This window comes from Leptopilina heterotoma, unplaced genomic scaffold, assembly GCF_015476425.1.
Source record: "Leptopilina heterotoma isolate Lh14 unplaced genomic scaffold, ASM1547642v1 Lhet_305, whole genome shotgun sequence".
NCBI classification, from domain to species: domain Eukaryota; kingdom Metazoa; phylum Arthropoda; class Insecta; order Hymenoptera; family Figitidae; genus Leptopilina; species Leptopilina heterotoma.
Genome location: NW_025111009.1, coordinates 1,061,936 through 1,080,348, shown reverse-complemented (window position 1 = coordinate 1,080,348; position 18,413 = coordinate 1,061,936). Strand labels below are relative to the sequence as shown.

The following is an 18,413-nucleotide window of genomic DNA, read 5'->3' as shown; positions in this document are numbered from 1 at the left end:
TACATTGTTTCACATTGCATTATAAAAATTCTACTTTTTAGTGAATTTTGACCATATTAAAAATCATAAACTGTTCTTGAATTAACTTTTCAATATTAAAAGCTTAAAAGAAAATAAATGAAGAGAGTCATTTGAAATTTTTATAAGAATTGGAGTTTATTGAATTTTCAAAGAAATTTCTGAAAATTATTCAAAATAATTAATTTAGAGAAAAATTTTAATTAAAAATTCTAAAAATTGAATTTTGAAAGAGATGTAGAAAAAGTTTTTGAAAAGAATTAAATTTTAGAATTCTGAACAATTCTGTTTTTCCAAAAGTTTCAAAAAAAGGTTTTGTAAAATTGAATCGGAAACCATTAAAATGAAATCTGTTTCAAATTAGTTGAATTTTTGAATATAAAATTAATTGAAAAATTTTCAAATAATCAAAATTTTGTAAAATTGAATCAAAAAGAGTTGAATTTTAAATTCTTATTTAAATGAACTTTCCTTTTCTTTTTTTAATACTTCAATTTTCAAAGAACTGTCTAAAAATTATTAAAAATAATGGATTTAGGAAAGAATTTTAAGTTGAAAATTCTATAAAATAATTGAATATTAAAAGTGTTATAGAATAAATTTGTAGAAATAATTATGTTTTAAAACGTTTTCAATTGAAATTTTTAATGATACTAATTTTCAAATTTTTTAAGATTAATTATTTCGACGGTTTAGAGTGCAAACCAGCTAACTCCACTTTTTATCAAATTTGAGATTCTTTTTGTATTTGATAGATAAAGAGGTGATACATGAGTTAAGTAAAACAGTTTGACGAAATTATGTCTCTAAATTGCTAAAAAAGTGTTGTGAGTAAAACAGCTAACTCCATACCTGTCAAATTGCACTGCTATAACTCCACATAATATATTGTATTGTATTGAAATGTGTCTATATTTTGAGTGTAAGAGATATCAATTAAAATATATTTCAAAAGGAAATATATTAAAGTTAGCAGGTTTGCACTCTAAACCGTCGATTTATGATTTCGTAAAATTAAATGGAAAAAATTGAATTTTAGACGTATTATAATCTTTAAGTGCACTTTCTTGGACTTGTATAATTGCATTCTTAAAGAATTGTCGCAAAAAAATTTAAAAATAATTAATATAGAAATCTATTTTAGTTAAATATTTTAGAAAATAATTCAATTAAAATATTGAAAATAATTTTGGAGAAGTTGCAGTATTAATTCTTATGAATTGTTGAATTTTAAAAGGTTTAATATTTGAAATATTAGAAAATTTTAATGTTTATGGAAAAATAATAATAATGATTAAATATTTATCTAAAAAAGAACTATCGATGTTTCGAATAATTTTACAATTTTACATTCACAAATAAATGTATTAGAAACTATTTTTGTCTAAAAATCAAGGAAAAAAGAACTTAAATTTTTGTGACAAACCTGTAAAAGTAAATTAAAATCATAAAAAAAGTTAACAAAATAAATTCCATTATTTTTACAAACATTATTAAAAAGAAAAACAAATTTTGCTTTAATTTAACGATGTTAGGAATTGTATTTTGATTTTTCTTGCAGATACGTCTCAGATCATGCTTACGACGGGTACAAAGCTTTCTGTCAGCGAAAATTGCTCCAAGGTGAGAGAGCTTTACTAAGAGCGACAAGCAATGGTCAAACGACCATTCAACACGTTCCAAGAAATTATCCACCTTCCGTTTTGGAATGGCGAGCAAACAGAAATCGCGTAAATATGGCTCTAACCGTTGGATTCTACGATGGTAATGAAGTTTAATTATTCTTATTTTTAAATCCGTCGAATTTTGACAAAATTCCATGCACCGGCAGTTAATAATTTATTCCAATTTTTTGTATTTTTATTTCAAATTTTATTTCCACTTTAAACGAAATTTGCGAATTAATTTACTTTGGATTGAAATCTATATTTACGATTTAAATGAACAATTTTTGTTACTATTAAAATTATTAAAATCATTTGCGAATAAGTTGCTTTTGCATTTGAATCTATATTTACGATTTAAATGAACAATTTTTCTAACTATTAAAATTATTAAAAGTATTTCTTATAAATAATTTTTGTTATATAAATTGAAATTATTTTCGTTAGGTTTAGAATTAATTTTTGAATAAATAATTTTCTTCTTAAGGTGAAACCACAACATGCGCTGTCGATTCATGGACGACGTGTGAAGAATTGGCGAATCTAGCGATACGCAATCACGGCGTTGAAAATAACGGTTGGACAATAACATTGTGGAATCAATTGGACGGACCAGATGCAATTGTCACTGAGACAAATGGCTTTGATTATGTCCTTGATCTTATTTCCGAAATGGAATTAGCTCCCGCATTCCCTGCCGCTAAGCACATGTTTTTGGAGCAGAGAAAGAATAGCTTCCCGCCAATTAAGAAGAGAGAGGTAAGCCTTTTACCTTAGCCGGAACATAGATGATGAGTTGGGAGAGGGATATTAATGAGTGAAATGAGAGTACGAGCGTGAGAATCATTTTGTTATGATGATTAAACATTTTTCAGCACACACAAGTCATTCGTGAATTGGAACAAAGCAATGAGACACCTGTACTCAAGACATTTCAGCCACTCGAGAGGAAACCAGTGCCAAAAGTTGTTGACAAACCGGTCGAGCCGGAAATTCAATCACCAAGACGTCCGGCGGTACCACCACCTCAACCTCCAATTTCAAAAGCACCGGTGAGTCATTTTTATTTTCCTAATTTTCTTTCGTTACATTTTATTTGCTTAATATTTAACCTAGTATAAAAAATACCTACTTAGTGAATTTTCTATTTTACTTTTATTACTTTGCCTTTTTTTTGTATTTCATTTTTACACTATTTATCTAATTAAAGGAACAATTAATTCATATTTCATCCACTCTTCTTTGTTTGTTTAACAAAAATTTTTTACTAAATGATAACAAGTTTTTTTTGTGTGAGACATTGTGAAGGAAACTACTCGCGTCTTACGTGTTTAAAAAATAATATAACAATCGCACAATTCACAGATGAGAAAACAGTCACACGAGGGCATTCTAGAAACGACCGAAATGGGATTGTCGAGAAAGTCGGCATTAAACGACAGATACTTTGAAAAGGAAAAGCAACGAAGTAGAAGTTTGGATAATCTTCTACAACCAGAGATTATTGTACCTCCTAGTAAACTCGCTGGTTTAGGACTATCATCATCGAAATTAAATGAACGCTATCATAGTTTGGAGAGAATAGGCGAAGCGCCAGCTGTAAGTAACGTCGAGTACATGACAAGAAATGAAGTTGTGCAAGAGAGAAAGTACAGCAGAATTACAAGAAGTTCCGAGCCAAATATTCTCGAGGAGGAAGATCTCACCATTGATTTTGAATATCCCGACATTCAATCATCAGTCAGTCAGACGGGAAGATCCGAGGATGATAAAAATAGTTACATTCGATCGCAGACTAGATTCATAAAGTCGCAATATCCAGGTAAGAAGAAAGAATTTTAAATATTAAAAAAAGTTTCCTTCTTTTTATTTAAAAAAAAGTTCTCTTCTTTTTATTTAATATTAATTATTTATTTTTAGGAAAACGAGCATTGCCAGGAAGTCAATCAAGTAGAGCATACATAGAAAAAAGTGAATACGGACTAAAATCGTCTGCAATGTCAGACACGAGCGAAGCTCCATCCCTCGCATCACACGTTCGTCGTGTACGCGTTCCTAGTCAAGCATCGGATGTCGATCAATTTTTGGACGATCTTTTTATGCCAGTTCTCGATGGTAATTTAGATGAACTTTCAGACGCGAGAAGTCTCGCTGCCAGTATCAAAGGGACATTCGATAATTGTGCAATTGAATCGAAGAAAACTTCAAGTGAGGTGAATACAGTTGATGATTTTGTGAAAGTCATGATTAGTTCTTATGAAAGAGATGAATCACAATTGACAACGAGATTACTTGTGGAGAAAATAAAAGGCGATGGCAATATGGATAATGCAAATCAAAATGCGGCGTTTAATTTCAACGCACTTGCACATGGAATGATGCCACCAGCAATGATGATGCCAATGTTCAGTCCACCTGCACCCGTTTCGCCAGGACAAAATCAAAATATGAACAGTATGAATATGTCGTCGGGTTTTATGCCAATTCCTATCTATAATATGCAAGGTCTCAATTTACAGCAGTTCTCAAACTCACCACCAAATCAGAACAGTGACATGATGGCGTATCAACAAAATCTTCAGAGAGCATTTTTGCAGCGTGCAATGGCGCAGAATATTCAAATTCAACAGCAAATCTTGGCGCAAAATCAAGCTCTCCATCAGCTTTTGGTTCAAAGTCCACAGAATGCATCGCAAACGGTAAATTTCTCTACATTTATTATGAATAACTTTTTCTATTTGAGGTTTATTTTACTTTCAATCATATTTTATTTTTATTTTATTTTACTTATTTATTTTATATATTTAGTTACTTGTTTTATTTGATATTTTACTTCAAGGATCACAGACAGTCACATTTTCACCTTTTTTTTTAATTTTGGAACCTATTCCGTTAATTTTTACCTATTTCACACATTCTGAAAACTTTTTATAATATTTTCAATATAAACTAGTTTTTAAAAATTTTTAATGAATTAAATTTCAATAAATTTCAATTCTAATTTGCTAAAACTTTCATCGATTTAAATCTTAATTTATTCTGAATTTAATCTTTAAATTCAAAAATTTTTTGAATTCATTCTGTATTTCATTTTTAATTAAACTGAAATTCAGCTAGAATTTCAATTTTTTGAAACTTTAAATTTTAATTTTAATTTTCAATTCAATTTCTTGAAACTTCAATTAAGAAAAAATTTTAATTGATTTATCAGTTTGTACATTTGTCATGTTTAAAATATTTTGAACATTTGAACAAAATATTTTCAAAAATTGTTGATTTAAACAAAAAAAAATAAATAAAAACGTAATTTTTTAAACTTTATAAATTGTTTTTTATAAAGGTAATTCAATATCTTTTATAATAATAATAATAATAATAATAATAATAATAATAGTTTTATTCCAGATGTCTGTTATTGTTTATTTTGTTTGCTTTTTTGTTTTCTACAATTTTTTTTTATAATTATTCTTTTTAAATGTTTTTTTGAATTTTAAAATCTTAATGAAAATGTAATTTTTTTAATATTAAATACTAAAAAAAATAATTTAACGAAATTGCTTTGAATTAAAAATCGTAACTTAATATACACATTTCATTTAACAGTCCAAAACTGAAAAGAATTATTATTTATGAAGATAATTGAATTCTTGCCTTGAAAGTTATTAAAATTCTTGAAAATAATTGAATTTCCGCGAAGAATTTTGTTATTTATGACAATAATTGAATTCTTGCAAAAAATTGTATTAAAATTCTACTGAAAATAATTTAATTCTTATAAAATAGTTTTAGTAATGTTTTTGAAAATAATTGAATTCTTTAGAGAAATTTTATTAATTTTAAAAATTTTATTGGAAATAATTGAATTCTTGCCTAGAAAGTTTTAAAATTCTTGAAAATAATTGAATTCCTGCGAAGAATTTTATCAAAATTTAAAAAAAATTGAATAGTTTCAGAAAAGTTGATTGAAACGTTTAAAAATAAAAAAATAATTAATTAGTTAATTGTATTCATAATTATAATAACTTGAAATACAATTTTTTTGTCATCTTCTTGTATCCTACTTTTAGAAAATAATTTACCTTTTCATCTATTTTAATGGAAAAAGATACTGTGATCCTTATTGCTCTATTTTAAAATTTCATAAAGAATTAAAAGAGTTTTTCTAAAATACTATTTACAGGAGTCAAATGAAGCTGATCTCTGGTCACCGGAGAAACGTGCAATGCCCTCGCATTCAACGCCAATAAATCAGCGGCAAGAAACTGTAATGGTAAAAGCACAAGTACATCGATCTCAAAGTCCACCGAAGAAAAATTCTGATTTGAGAAAAACTAGCGCTGAATATGGACCGAGGAAAATTAGTATTGATAGAAAAGCCATGAATTCAACACCTGATTTAAAGAGAAGTGGATCACATAAAGGAAACGTTCAAAATAATTTTACAAACGTTCTCAGTGAATTGAAAAATCGAAAAAGTAGTGTTGATAATGGTCTTGTTTTCAATAAAGGCGTTCCTCCTCCACCACCAATGCCACCACCTTTAGAATCTCACGATCCATCCGAATCAAGACCATTTTTAGATCCCTACGGACGAGCGAAAACAGTTCGCATTGGAAAATGGCGGTAAACTATTTTTTTTTTCAGTCAAAAAATTTACAATTATTCAATTTTATCAGTAATTTCATAATATTTCAATTTGTTATTAAATTAATACTAAAATAAAAAATATCCTAAATAAATAGGAGAATCAAAATAATAGTTCGATTATAATTTCGAAATAAATATTTAATGTTATGAAAAAAGTTAATACCGTTTTCTACAACTTCTATGAATTTTTTGTTGTTATAGTTGGCCTCCATTGAATGACTCAAACGATGGTCAGAATCAAGACAGTTTTATTGAATTTAAAATGCGACAACACCACCAACAAAGAAAAATTACTCCTCACTATCAAGAGTATCAAGACGGCGAATCAATGACCGAAGGTGGTGTCGAATGGGAGGAATTTGAGATTGAAAATATTTCCAGTAATGAAGAGAGAACAATAGTCGTTCACTCGTCAACTGCTGTTATTAAAAGACACGAAAACGGCTATAAAGAAGACTCAGACAAGAAAAAGAAGAAATCAAAGTAAGTAATATCGATCAAGTCGGTACTAAAATGCAATAACTGAATATGTTTTAAATTATAATTATTATATAATTATTGAAAATAAATTTAAAGAATTAAAGAAATATCTAATTAAAATTATAGTTTGAAAATTAATTAACTGAATTGAATTATTGAAAATTGAAACATTTATTTTTACGAAAATAAAGATTTTTTTTTTTGAAATTCTTAATGTGTGGAATAAATTTGTTCTTGTCAGATCTGGATTTGAAGTAGGAGCGCAAAGACCTTCGCCTGGTAGCATAGGGAAACTAAAATTAAGTTCAGAAATGAAACAGAGACTTGAGATGGTAACTGCTAATCACAGTGTGAGATCAACAAAAACAACGGAAAAGCCAGCTCTTCCGAGAGAAGATGGCAAGGTTAAGAGGCTAGAAGACAACAGGAAGATTCTTCTTGAGCAACAACTTGGTAGCTATTTTCTTTTTTTATGCAAATTCATTTCTTACAAAACGAGCATATTTCTACAACACTATTTTTCATTTCTCTTTTTTTCATAGTAATATTTCTTTAAGAATACTTTTAAATGCATTTAATTTTATTTTTTAAATTAAACAAATTTGTTTTTAAATTTATTGCAAGATTTTTTTAAAAAACTTTTTTATCTATATTCTTTTTTCATTCCTCTACCTATACCGTCTTTTAATTTTTAGTATTGTTATTATATTAATATTTTGAAAAATAATATATTTATACTTGTAAAATTTAATGTTGTTGTTTGATAAAAAATTAAGTTTGATGTAATTTTTGGAAATGCTCTTAAATTTCCGGAATATGGCAAATTTGGAAGGGTGTAAAAAATTTTTGCGAGGATATTTTGGAAGGTTTGATTTTTTTATGATTTTTAGGAGGCCGATGGGACGATTATGCCTCGACTGTTGATGACACGCAGAGTGTAACTTCGAAGGGAACAACGGACATGATGACACAGGCGCAAGTTGTAAAAACTCAAATTGAAAGGATGGAGAGACCGATACCTCCACCTCCGCCAATTACGCCTCCCGAACCTCCCAGTCCAAGGGGCGGAAGTGTCTACAGCAACAGGTTTGTTTTAAATTGCATCTACTTGCTTTCTGTTTATCCACATAAAAAAATTTTACGAAAAGAAACCCCCTGAAAAATTAAAGTTTTGTAATAAAAAGAATCTTCAAACTTTACTGACAAAATACGGCAAAAAATTTTTGCTTTTGTTTGAAATATTTTCATTCTTTTTTTAATTCTTGGAGAAATTTTTATCGTATTTTCGATTACATATATTTTTCAAATTTCATCTTAATAACTTTTAAAAAAGAACTATAAAAAATTGGCGTTATAATTATTAAATAATTTCATTTTATATATAAGTAATTGAATTTTTGAAGAACTTTCGGAAAATTATTATAAATAATTGTTTTTGAGAAGAAATTTATTTAAATATTGTAGAAAATAATTAAATTGAGGAAGAGTTTACAGTTGTAATTTTTAGAAAGAATTAAAGTTCAGAAAATTTTAAATTCGTGTGGAGAAAATAAATAATAAATATTTAAATATTTAGTTAACAAAATTAGTGAAGTCGTGAATAATTGATTTTAGAAATCAAAGATAGTTCAGGGAAATGCAAAATCGAATGTTTGTGTTAACACTGAATAATGGAACGACTTTTTGTACTCTGTTTTTTGTATCTTCAATCGAATACAGAGACTTTTTTGCTCCTTAGAGTTAATCCGAGGTCTGAAAATAAGAAAAAGAAAATAGTTTTTTTTCGACAACAAATAGGATAATTATATAATTATAATTCCTCATTTTTTATTCTATCAAAAAGTCAGATTTTGAGTATAAGCAGGGTTGCCACAGGTTAGGGAATTCAGGGAAAAGTCAGGGATTTTTAGTAGAAGTACAAGAAAAAATTGATTTTTTAAAATTCATGAGAAAACTCTGAATTTTGATGTTTTTTTTTTTTTGTTTGACTCGTAAACTATGAAATTACCACGAATTTTAATCCAAAACCTTCAATTTTTTCTATTTCTGACAATAATTTCTTTTTAAATAATTTAATTTTTCAAGAACTATAATAAAATTATGACTTATAAATTATTTAATGAATAAATTTTACAATTTTCACAAAATACTAGATTGATAGAAGAATTTTAGTTCAAAATACTAAAAAAAAATTGAATTTTGGAAAAGTTACAAATGATTCCAGAAATTCAAATTATTTTCAAAAATTATAAAAATTCTTCGCAGAATTTCAATTATCTATGTTAAAAAATTTAAAAAAAAATTCTCCTCAAAATTTCAATTATCTTTATAAATAATAAAATTCTTCATCAAAATTCAATTTTTTTTTAAATTTTAATAAAATTCTTGGCAAAATTTCAAAGGAATTCAATTATTTACAAAATTTTTAATAAATTTCTTCGAAAAAATTCAATTATTTTTAAGAATTGAATTATTTTTATAAATAATAAAATTCGTCGCAGAAATTCAATTATGATAAAAAAAAAATTCTTGTCAAAATTTCAAGTAGGTATCTTTATAAATAATAAAATTCTTTTCCGAAATTCAGTTATTTTAGAAAAATTTTAATAAAATTCTTGGGAAAATTTTAATTAATTTCATAAATAATAAAACTTATCGCAGGATTTTAATTATTTTTGATACAATATTTTAATCGAATTTCTCGAAAAATGTAATTATTCTTAAAAATTTTATTAAAATTTGTCAAAAGAATTCAATTATTTAAAAATTTGTTGGTAAAATTCTTTATGAGAATTCAATTTTAACAAAAATTCAAATTATTCAATAAATTATTTATTTTTTAATTTAAATAATTGAATTCTTCTAGAATTTTGTAATAAAAATTGATTTAAAAATGAATTACCGAATAATCGATTTATTATTTATGAAAATAATTGAATTATTGCAACGAATTTTATTACATTTTTTTAAATAATTGAATTTTTTTGAAAAATTTTACTACTTGTACAAATAATTGAATTCTTGCGAAGGATTTTGTAAATAATTAACTTTTTTAAAAAAAATTTTATGGTAATTTAAATTATTATAAAACATGAAGAAGGTGATCGCCTTTTTCATGTTTTGTAATAATATTCTTATAAGTTGTTGAATTTCAAAAAGGTTTGAATTTGAATGTTTTGAAAAATTTTAATTCCTACAGAAGAATAATAATGATTAAATATTTATTTAAAAAAGAAGTTACTGATTTTTTTAAAAATAATTTTACAATGAAAGGAATTTGTAAATAAATGTAATAGATCATTTTTTTGAGTATATAATAATTTTTAGAGTGAATCAGAATATTCTTTAGGGTCAGGGAAAAAGTTGAAATTTTCTCTGGAAATTATGGAAAAGCCAGGGAAAAATAAAATTAAATATTTGTGGCAAACCTGATAAGAAAACTTGTAATTTTCCTAAAATTAAATTTTTTTTCCTCCGCAACAAATACAATCTTGATTCTAAGATTTGTTTTATTTTTCTTAAATCCAGTCAATCGGGAGTACCTCAACCGAAATCGCCGCCCGCACCAGTTGAGCCAAAGAATAGGGACATGTTCCGAAGTTCGCCCGATTCCGATACATTCGATCATTTTGCAAAGAATCAACGCGACATGTTCAGTCAAAGTCGTGACATTTTCGCCTCTCAACAGCATTTACGTGATAATCATGAATACCGTAACGAATCAAGAATTCAGGAATCAAAATCAAAGGACTACTTTGGCAAGGACAGCACTGATTTGGCAAGTTCAACTCGCGATAGAAATTCTGATTTCGATTCACGTAGAGATATGAATTCAGACATATTCTCCGAAGCGAAATATGCGAGAGAAATTTTTGAGAATAACAACGCTAAACGCGATCCATTTGGAATGACAAGGGATGTATCACCAAAATCGAGAGATAGTTTTGGAATGCCATCGCCACGTGATTTTGGTGTTGTTCCAAATACACGTGAATCATTCACTGTCACTAGGCAGAGTTTCAAAAAAATGGATAACGATATTGATAGACGATCGAGCATTGCCTCGACACATCGAACCGATAAAATGGAACGAATTGAAATTGAAGAATGGCCCGAATTTTTGAAACCCGTTTTGCCACCTGCCGATAAACCCGAAATTGAAAAGGTTCAAGAGATTTTGGACACGAAATTATATCCACAGGCGTCACAGGCGCATTTTACTTATAATAGAGTCACGTGGACTTTGCGAGTGAAGAAGGAAGTTTTTGCGCCCAATGAGAGTTTAACTACACCGCTCGCTTTGCATTTGGTATTTTGTCAAGTTGCCTACGATGTCTTGGCGACTTCGAATATTCGAATTTCGAAGGAGGACAGGCAAAATATGCTCAAACTCTTGGACAATTACGGAGTCACTCTCGATAATCTTCAAAGCACTCAACACAAGATTACGATTAAGAAGAATATTGTCGATCTGGCCAAGCAGTGGCCTCTTTACTTCGCTCGAATTTTCCCCGTTTCGGTAAACTAAAAAAATTTCTTTGGATTTAAAAAATACACTTATTTTCTAATCTATATGTTTTCATTCTAAAAGCATTCTTATTTAAACTCTTTATTTCTTCAGATTTGAAATATTCTCTAATTTTCTAACATATTTTTTCATTCCAAAAGAATTCTTTTTTAAATTCTTAATTGTCCTTTTAACAAATTACGCTTATTATTGTTTTTAAAAATTCTTTATAAAAAATTGTTTTTAGAAATTCTTTGTAAAAAATTGTTTTTAAAATTTCTTCTACAGATTTTTTCTATGAATTCTTTCTACAATTTCTTTACATATTTTATTAACGAATTTTATATTTAATAAAAAGTCAGTAATATTGAATTTATGATGTAGATTGGACCCCAGCATCCGGAAGTTCAGCACGTGGCGGTTTCGCATCATGGTCTGCGATTAATAAAAAGAAACTCGAATGGCAATTTAACGATCCTGGAAACATTGCCATTGGAGGACATCGTCTCCGTCGGCACATCAAGGGCTGGAGTTTGTATGTTGCAAGTTTCTTCTGGAGTGCGACTACCACTTCACACTAATCGTGCACCACAACTCGCCGATATGATTGGCAGATACATCCGGCTGGTGAGTACAAAACTAATTATTGTATAGATTTTTTTTTCAATCAATATGATAATGATCGCTGAGGTCATGAAGATGACATACCGATTGATCACTTACGTCATTTACAATGACAAACTCATCATTATTTTCGATGAACTTATTCCTCTCTCGTGTGTGCGTCTTGTTTATATTTCAAGGTTTATGTTTGATACAAGTTTTATAAAAAGGAGAAAAAAAAATTATTTTATTACGCAAGATGGTAATAATGCGTTAACGAGTACGTCCTGTGTTTGAGAGGTAAAAATTGTGGGTGCGGTCGACCTCAGAGTGCCTTTTCTCTAATCAACAATGAAGCGTTTCTCGACACGCATTCAATGCAGAAAGACGGATGTTTACTTTCAAATTCTAGAACGAGTATCGGTTTTTAGAAAATGGGAAAATATGAATGAATATTTGAAAAAATTCTATGAAGAGAAGTTTTTCTTTTTTTTATTTCTTGTTTACTAAATTGAATAGTCAACTGAATGAAAACATGCAATTAAATTTTATCATTTTTCTTCTTTTTGTAAATTTATTTTGACATTTTTATTTCTGCCAATCGATCATTAATTAAATTTCAATATTATTTTTATAAAATATTTTTAATCATTTAAAATTTTCAATTACCACAAATTACAAAAATTAAAAATAGTAATTTACAATTATTTTTTTAAAATAAACGAATAATTTAATTATTAAAAAACAGAAATTATAATTTGTAAGTTTCACAATTTTTTCATTTTCAAAAATCAATGTAAAAAAATGTAATAATTATAGATTAGAGAAATCAAAAATTATAATTTGAAATTTTCGCATTTTATTCAACTTTTTTTTCGTAAAAATTGTAAAATTAATATTTTAAAAATAGTTACTTTTAACTTTTCTACTTTTTCTACTTTCTATTTTTCAAAACAAAATGCAAAATTTATTTATAAAAAATTGAAAAAATGCGAAATCGTAATTTGTATTTTTTCAAATTTTTTGTATTTTTTAAAACAAATCAATTTTATATTTAAAATCCACTTACCTATTACCTAATTATTATTTATTAGTTTTTAAAAATTTTTTAAATTCTTCACAAGACTTCAATTATTTTTATATAAATAATAAAATTCTTTACAGGAATTCAATTATTTTTGTAAATAATAAAATTCTTCGTAGGAATTTAATTATTTTCATTACCTAAAATTTTAATATAATTCTTTTCAATACAATTTTATTTAAATTCTTCGCGAGAATTCAATTTTTGTTTTTCTAGATAATAAAATTCTTCGCAGAAGTATTCTATTATTAATTCAAAAATTATGATAACAGTTTTTATAAAAATTTAAATATTTGTAAAAAAAATTGAATAAGATTTTTCGCATGAATTGAATTATTTTTTATAAATAATAAAATTTTTCATAGGAATTCAGTTACATATTTTCAATACAATTTTAATAAAATTTCTGGAAAAGATTCAATTATTTTTGAAAATTTTAATAAAGTTCTCGAAAGAATTCAATTATTTATCAAAATTTTAATAAAATTCTACGCAAGAATTCAATTGTTTTTAGTTAAATTTTTATATAATTTCTCCGAATAATTTCAATTATTTTGAAAATTATTTGTAAAATTCTTTAAAAGAATTAAATTATTTTTGAAAACTCTAATAAAATTCTTGTAAAGATTTCAAATATTTTTATAAATAAAAAAAATCTTGCCATGAATTCAATTATTTTTCATAATTATAATTTTTCCAATTTTTATATTTTATTATTTTGCAAATCATATTTGGTAATTCAATTATCAAAAATTGGAAAAATCATAATTTGTAATTTGTGTAAATAAAAAAAATTCATTTTAAATGTAATTATCAAGAATTGAAATAATTATAAATTTCAATTTATAATGTATTTCAATTTTTTGCATTTTGCGATACAAATATAGGAATTAAGTTACAAAAAAGTTTGAAAAATCACAGTTTATAATTTGTATAATTAAAAAATTGTTGCATTGAATTATTCTTTCTATTCTACGCTTGTTAATTATTCTAAATTTCATTAATTGACTATTGAAATGAATAAGAAAAATATACCCTAATTGACAGAAGAAAATAAAAATAACATTTTTGTATAAAAAAATAAATATTGGAAACATTCTATAAACAAAAACTAATTTCCAATATAAGAACCAAACGTATAAAACTAATTTTTCAAACCGCACAGTATTACCGGCATTAACTTTTGACTGTATGGTAAAACGAACGAAACAACCTAAAAAAATATTACGTACTTTCTGGAATGTGTTTATTTATTAACGTTCTTTAAATTCCATTGGTTTTCGGTGCTTACAAATGTCAATTATAAAGTTACGACTATTTTAACTTCCGAGAAACGTGAAACTAAAACTTTTATGCTTTTGACTTGAGAATAAAAAAAAAATACAAAAACAAAACAAGGGAAAATTCAAATAATTGCGGTTTGCAACTTTTTTTGTGTGAAGATAATTTTATCTAGACCAAACTCGCGCGAGTTATGAACATAAGAATGGGGGATGGTCTTAAAGGAAGTTGAATAAAAAGAACATTAGATGAAGAAGAAATAAAGAAGCCGTTGGCCAGCATATATGACCACTGACTGGAAATTTACAGCGGGCGTTATTCCCTATTACGTTAGAGAAGTCACGCCGTTATGAATCTCGGCAACATACCGATTATCGTTAATTGGTCGAGCGTTGAAAATTAATCGGTTGGACGGATCGTTCCTGAAATCTAGAATAGATCATTGGCGAGGTATCGTCTTTTGCACATACACAGCAATATTTCCGGCCTTTTTCAAATTCATCTCGTTGAATGTTATAATAGCAATATCTCTTCAAAAGGTTCAATTAAATATTACATTGTTCTTTAATAACACCTAGGCCTCTAATAGTATAACTTTTTGAACTTTTTTCGACTATATTTATAAAAGGCGAATTTTTTCCACTCATTTTCGAAAATTCGACTTTTTTTTGCAAATATTGCAATAAAGCACCAATTTTTTGGAATAAAATGGAAATTATTTCGATTTTTGCACTATGAGGTAGAATTATAGTTGTCAAATCTTCCAAAAATTATTTTTGAATCATTTTTTTAAGTTGATTAAATTTTTTTTGCAATACATAAAATTAAATAGTTTTTAAATAATTGAAGTTTATTGAAATTTTATTGAAAATAATTTATTTTTTTTAATATTTCATAAAAATTTTTGAAATTTTAATTTATGAGGAATTTTAATTGAAAATTTTGACAACAATTAAATTCTCAAAAATTTTAATGGGAAATCTTCAAATGAAAATTTAAAATAAAAAGTAATGAAAATTAGCTTAAAAAAATTATATTCAAATATTTTTTAAAAAGGAATTCTTAAAATTTTTTTATTATAATTTTTTTAAATTCAATTATTTTCAATATTTCAATGATATATTTTGGAAAATTCAAATATCTGTAAAAAATAATTGCATTAACATTTTCTGAACAATCTAATTATTTGGAATTATATTGAAAATTTAAAAAAATTATTAAAAATAATTGTCTATAAATTCTTTTAAGAAATTCAATTATCTTTAAAAAAACTAAAATTAAAATTTTTAAAAAATCTACTTTTTTTACTTTATAGCATAAAAATTTTAAAGAAATCATGTATTTTTATTGAAAAATAAATTTAAAACTATGAAAAAATGTGTATTTTCGTGAAAAATTCTGCGAAAATTCAAATGTATTTTCATATTTATAATTAAAATTTTTCAAAGACTTGATTTTTTAATATTTTTATATTTATAATTAAAATTTTTCAAAAACTTGATTTTTTAATATTTTTAAAAAAATAAACAAAAAATTTTTAAAATAAATTCAAAGTAAATAAATATTTATTTTAGAAAATAATAGAAATTTTGAATAATTAAATTTATAAATGAATGAAAGGTCAATGAAATACAAAATAAAATTTCTATGATATAAATGTTTGCGTAGAATTTTATCAAAATTTTTTTTAAATAATTGAATTCTTTTGGAAAATTGTAGTAAAATAGTAGATATTAAAAATCATTGAACTGAGGATAAATTTTTGAAAATAGTTGAATTTTGGAGAAAAATTTAATTATTTATTAAAATAATTGATATTTTGAAGAGAATTTAAAAAAATTTTTGAAAATAATAGAATTTCTGCAATTATTTGTACATTCTAGAAAATTCAATTGTTTTTAGTGTTTTTAACTAAAAATCTTCTATAAATCAATTATTTTTAATAATGAATTAAATATAAAAGAATTTAACTAATTTCAGAAGAATTTGATTTATTAAAATTTTTCAAAAATCCAAGTTCTTTAAAATTTCTAATTAAATTTATTCAAAATTGAAATTTTACAAGATTTCAAATTGCAACCTTTTGAAGTTCATCTAATTATGAAAATTATAAACGCAACTCTTTTAAAATTCAATTAACTTTGAAATATTTAAGTAAAATTATTGATTAAATAATTTATAAGTACTAATTTTATGATAATCTTTGAAGAATTAAGTTATTTAAAAAGAAATTGTTGTCAGAAATAGAAAAACTTGAAGGTTTTGTATTAGAATTCGTGGTTATTTCATAGTTTATAAGGCACACAAAAAAGTCAACTCTGTCCTCCCTTGAATAAAGTGATCGATGGCAAGTAATCGCAAATAAATAAAATAGGACAAAATAATATAAAATGAAAGTTGTAATTGATGAAGTTATTTTCAAAATAGAAACTCTTCAATTTTCTCTAATTTCTATGTTTCAGCACAACATCAACTTGAATATTTATTTACAAAAATAAAGTTTTCGTTGAAAAAATCCATTTCATTGAGAAACGTAAAAATAAATTACATTTCTTTGACTGCAATTTTCACCTATAGAGTTGTAAATAAATTTCACATGTATGAGTTACAATATACACATTCACTTTGACTCATATAATAAAGTGTACATTACTAGAAATCCGATCTCTCTGACTTGCACGACACACACACCGACTGCAGGTTTTCTCTCTCTCTCTCTCTCTCTCTTTCCCTTCTGTGCGCTTAAAAATTAGCCGACGTTCCGGAGGCATAATTATCGTTCAGCATAAGGTGTGCGATCAAGGTCATCAGGGTCAAAAGGAGAAGGCGCGCTTTTACCCATGAATGTGCGTTATATAGTCGAAATATCGAATTATTCACATTGATTATACGTGTTTCCTTCTCTTCTTTGGCAAATTTTAATATTCCAGTTTTGCCTCCTTCATATATATGAATAAAACGACTATACTTCATTGATTACTTCCTACATGCGGAGAAATTGCAATTTTATTATTATATTTCCTTTAATTTTTCTTTTTTCGCCAATAATTAGACTCGAGTTATTTTCTGCTGGATTGATAGCGAGACACACTGGAATTTTAAAAAACTGTGAAATAAAATATATGTGAAGAATTCACGAGAGGAATTAAATACACGCATTATGTAGTAATACGGAAATTATTGACCTAAATCATCAGGTCTGTTTCCTTTAGAAACAGTTTTCATTGTATCTAATTAAGGAAACTTTTTGCTCTTCTTTTTGCAAAAAAAAGAGCTAAATAGATTCAAATAAATAAAAAAAAAAAAAAAATGAAACTTTTGAAAGAGTTTCATTTAGGAAGAAATATTTAGATTTTAGAAAAAAATTATTTGATTATTGAGAAATTAATTTTAAGAAAGCGGATTAATTTTAAGAAGCATAAAAAGTCGCTAAGTGAAAAAGTTCGAAAAAGTCGTTTATGAGCGACTTTTTCGACCATTTGTATTTTTTGTATTCAGTGTTATCATAGATAAATGATTTAAAGAAGAATTTTAGTTAAAAATTCTAGAAAGTAAAATTGAAATGATGAGAATAATTTTGAAGAAAATACAGTAACAATATTCTTATAATATAAAATAATTATTATATCACTCGGTGACCTTTAATTCCTGTGGAATAATAATAATGATTAAATATTTATTTAAAAAGAAGTTATTGATGTTTTCGAATAATTTGACAAATAAAGAAATTCGTAAGTAAATGAAATAGAACATGTTTTTGAGTGTCTAATAATTATTTTTGGAGTGAATCAGAATATTCTTTAATTATATTCTTTTCAGGGAAAAAGTCAATATTTTGTCTGAAAATCAGTGAGAAATCAGAGAAAAACAAAAGTAAAATTTTTTTATCAACTCTGGAGAAATATTTCCCGTATTGAACAAGAAAAATTAAATTTTATTTTTTTTTTAGTTGAAATTCGAATATTTCCGAATATTCTAATTGTACGATTTCAATTATTATTGGAAGTAAATGAAAATTTTTTTGTCTTATCATTTTAATATATCTCGTGTGTATAACACACCTATTATTTTTAATAGCCACGCTGAAGTTCTAGAAACATTGCTTGGAATCGTGATTTCCTAACGTTAT

General features: G+C 25.8%; 1 protein-coding gene across 1 annotated transcript in view; it reads left to right on the top strand.

Annotated features, from left to right (window-relative positions):
- LOC122504565 (unconventional myosin-XV) overlaps window positions 1–18,413 on the top strand; it is a 115,110-nt gene that overhangs the window by 53,981 nt on the left and 42,716 nt on the right. Inside the window, exons 16-26 of the mRNA XM_043615724.1 lie at window positions 1,580–1,782; window positions 2,170–2,441; window positions 2,558–2,734; window positions 3,048–3,504; window positions 3,603–4,381; window positions 5,863–6,305; window positions 6,531–6,812; window positions 7,051–7,262; window positions 7,700–7,895; window positions 10,338–11,328; window positions 11,701–11,943. Coding sequence (XP_043471659.1) covers window positions 1,580–1,782; window positions 2,170–2,441; window positions 2,558–2,734; window positions 3,048–3,504; window positions 3,603–4,381; window positions 5,863–6,305; window positions 6,531–6,812; window positions 7,051–7,262; window positions 7,700–7,895; window positions 10,338–11,328; window positions 11,701–11,943 — 4,255 coding nt within the window. The remainder of the gene's footprint in view (window positions 1–1,579; window positions 1,783–2,169; window positions 2,442–2,557; window positions 2,735–3,047; window positions 3,505–3,602; window positions 4,382–5,862; window positions 6,306–6,530; window positions 6,813–7,050; window positions 7,263–7,699; window positions 7,896–10,337; window positions 11,329–11,700; window positions 11,944–18,413) is intronic.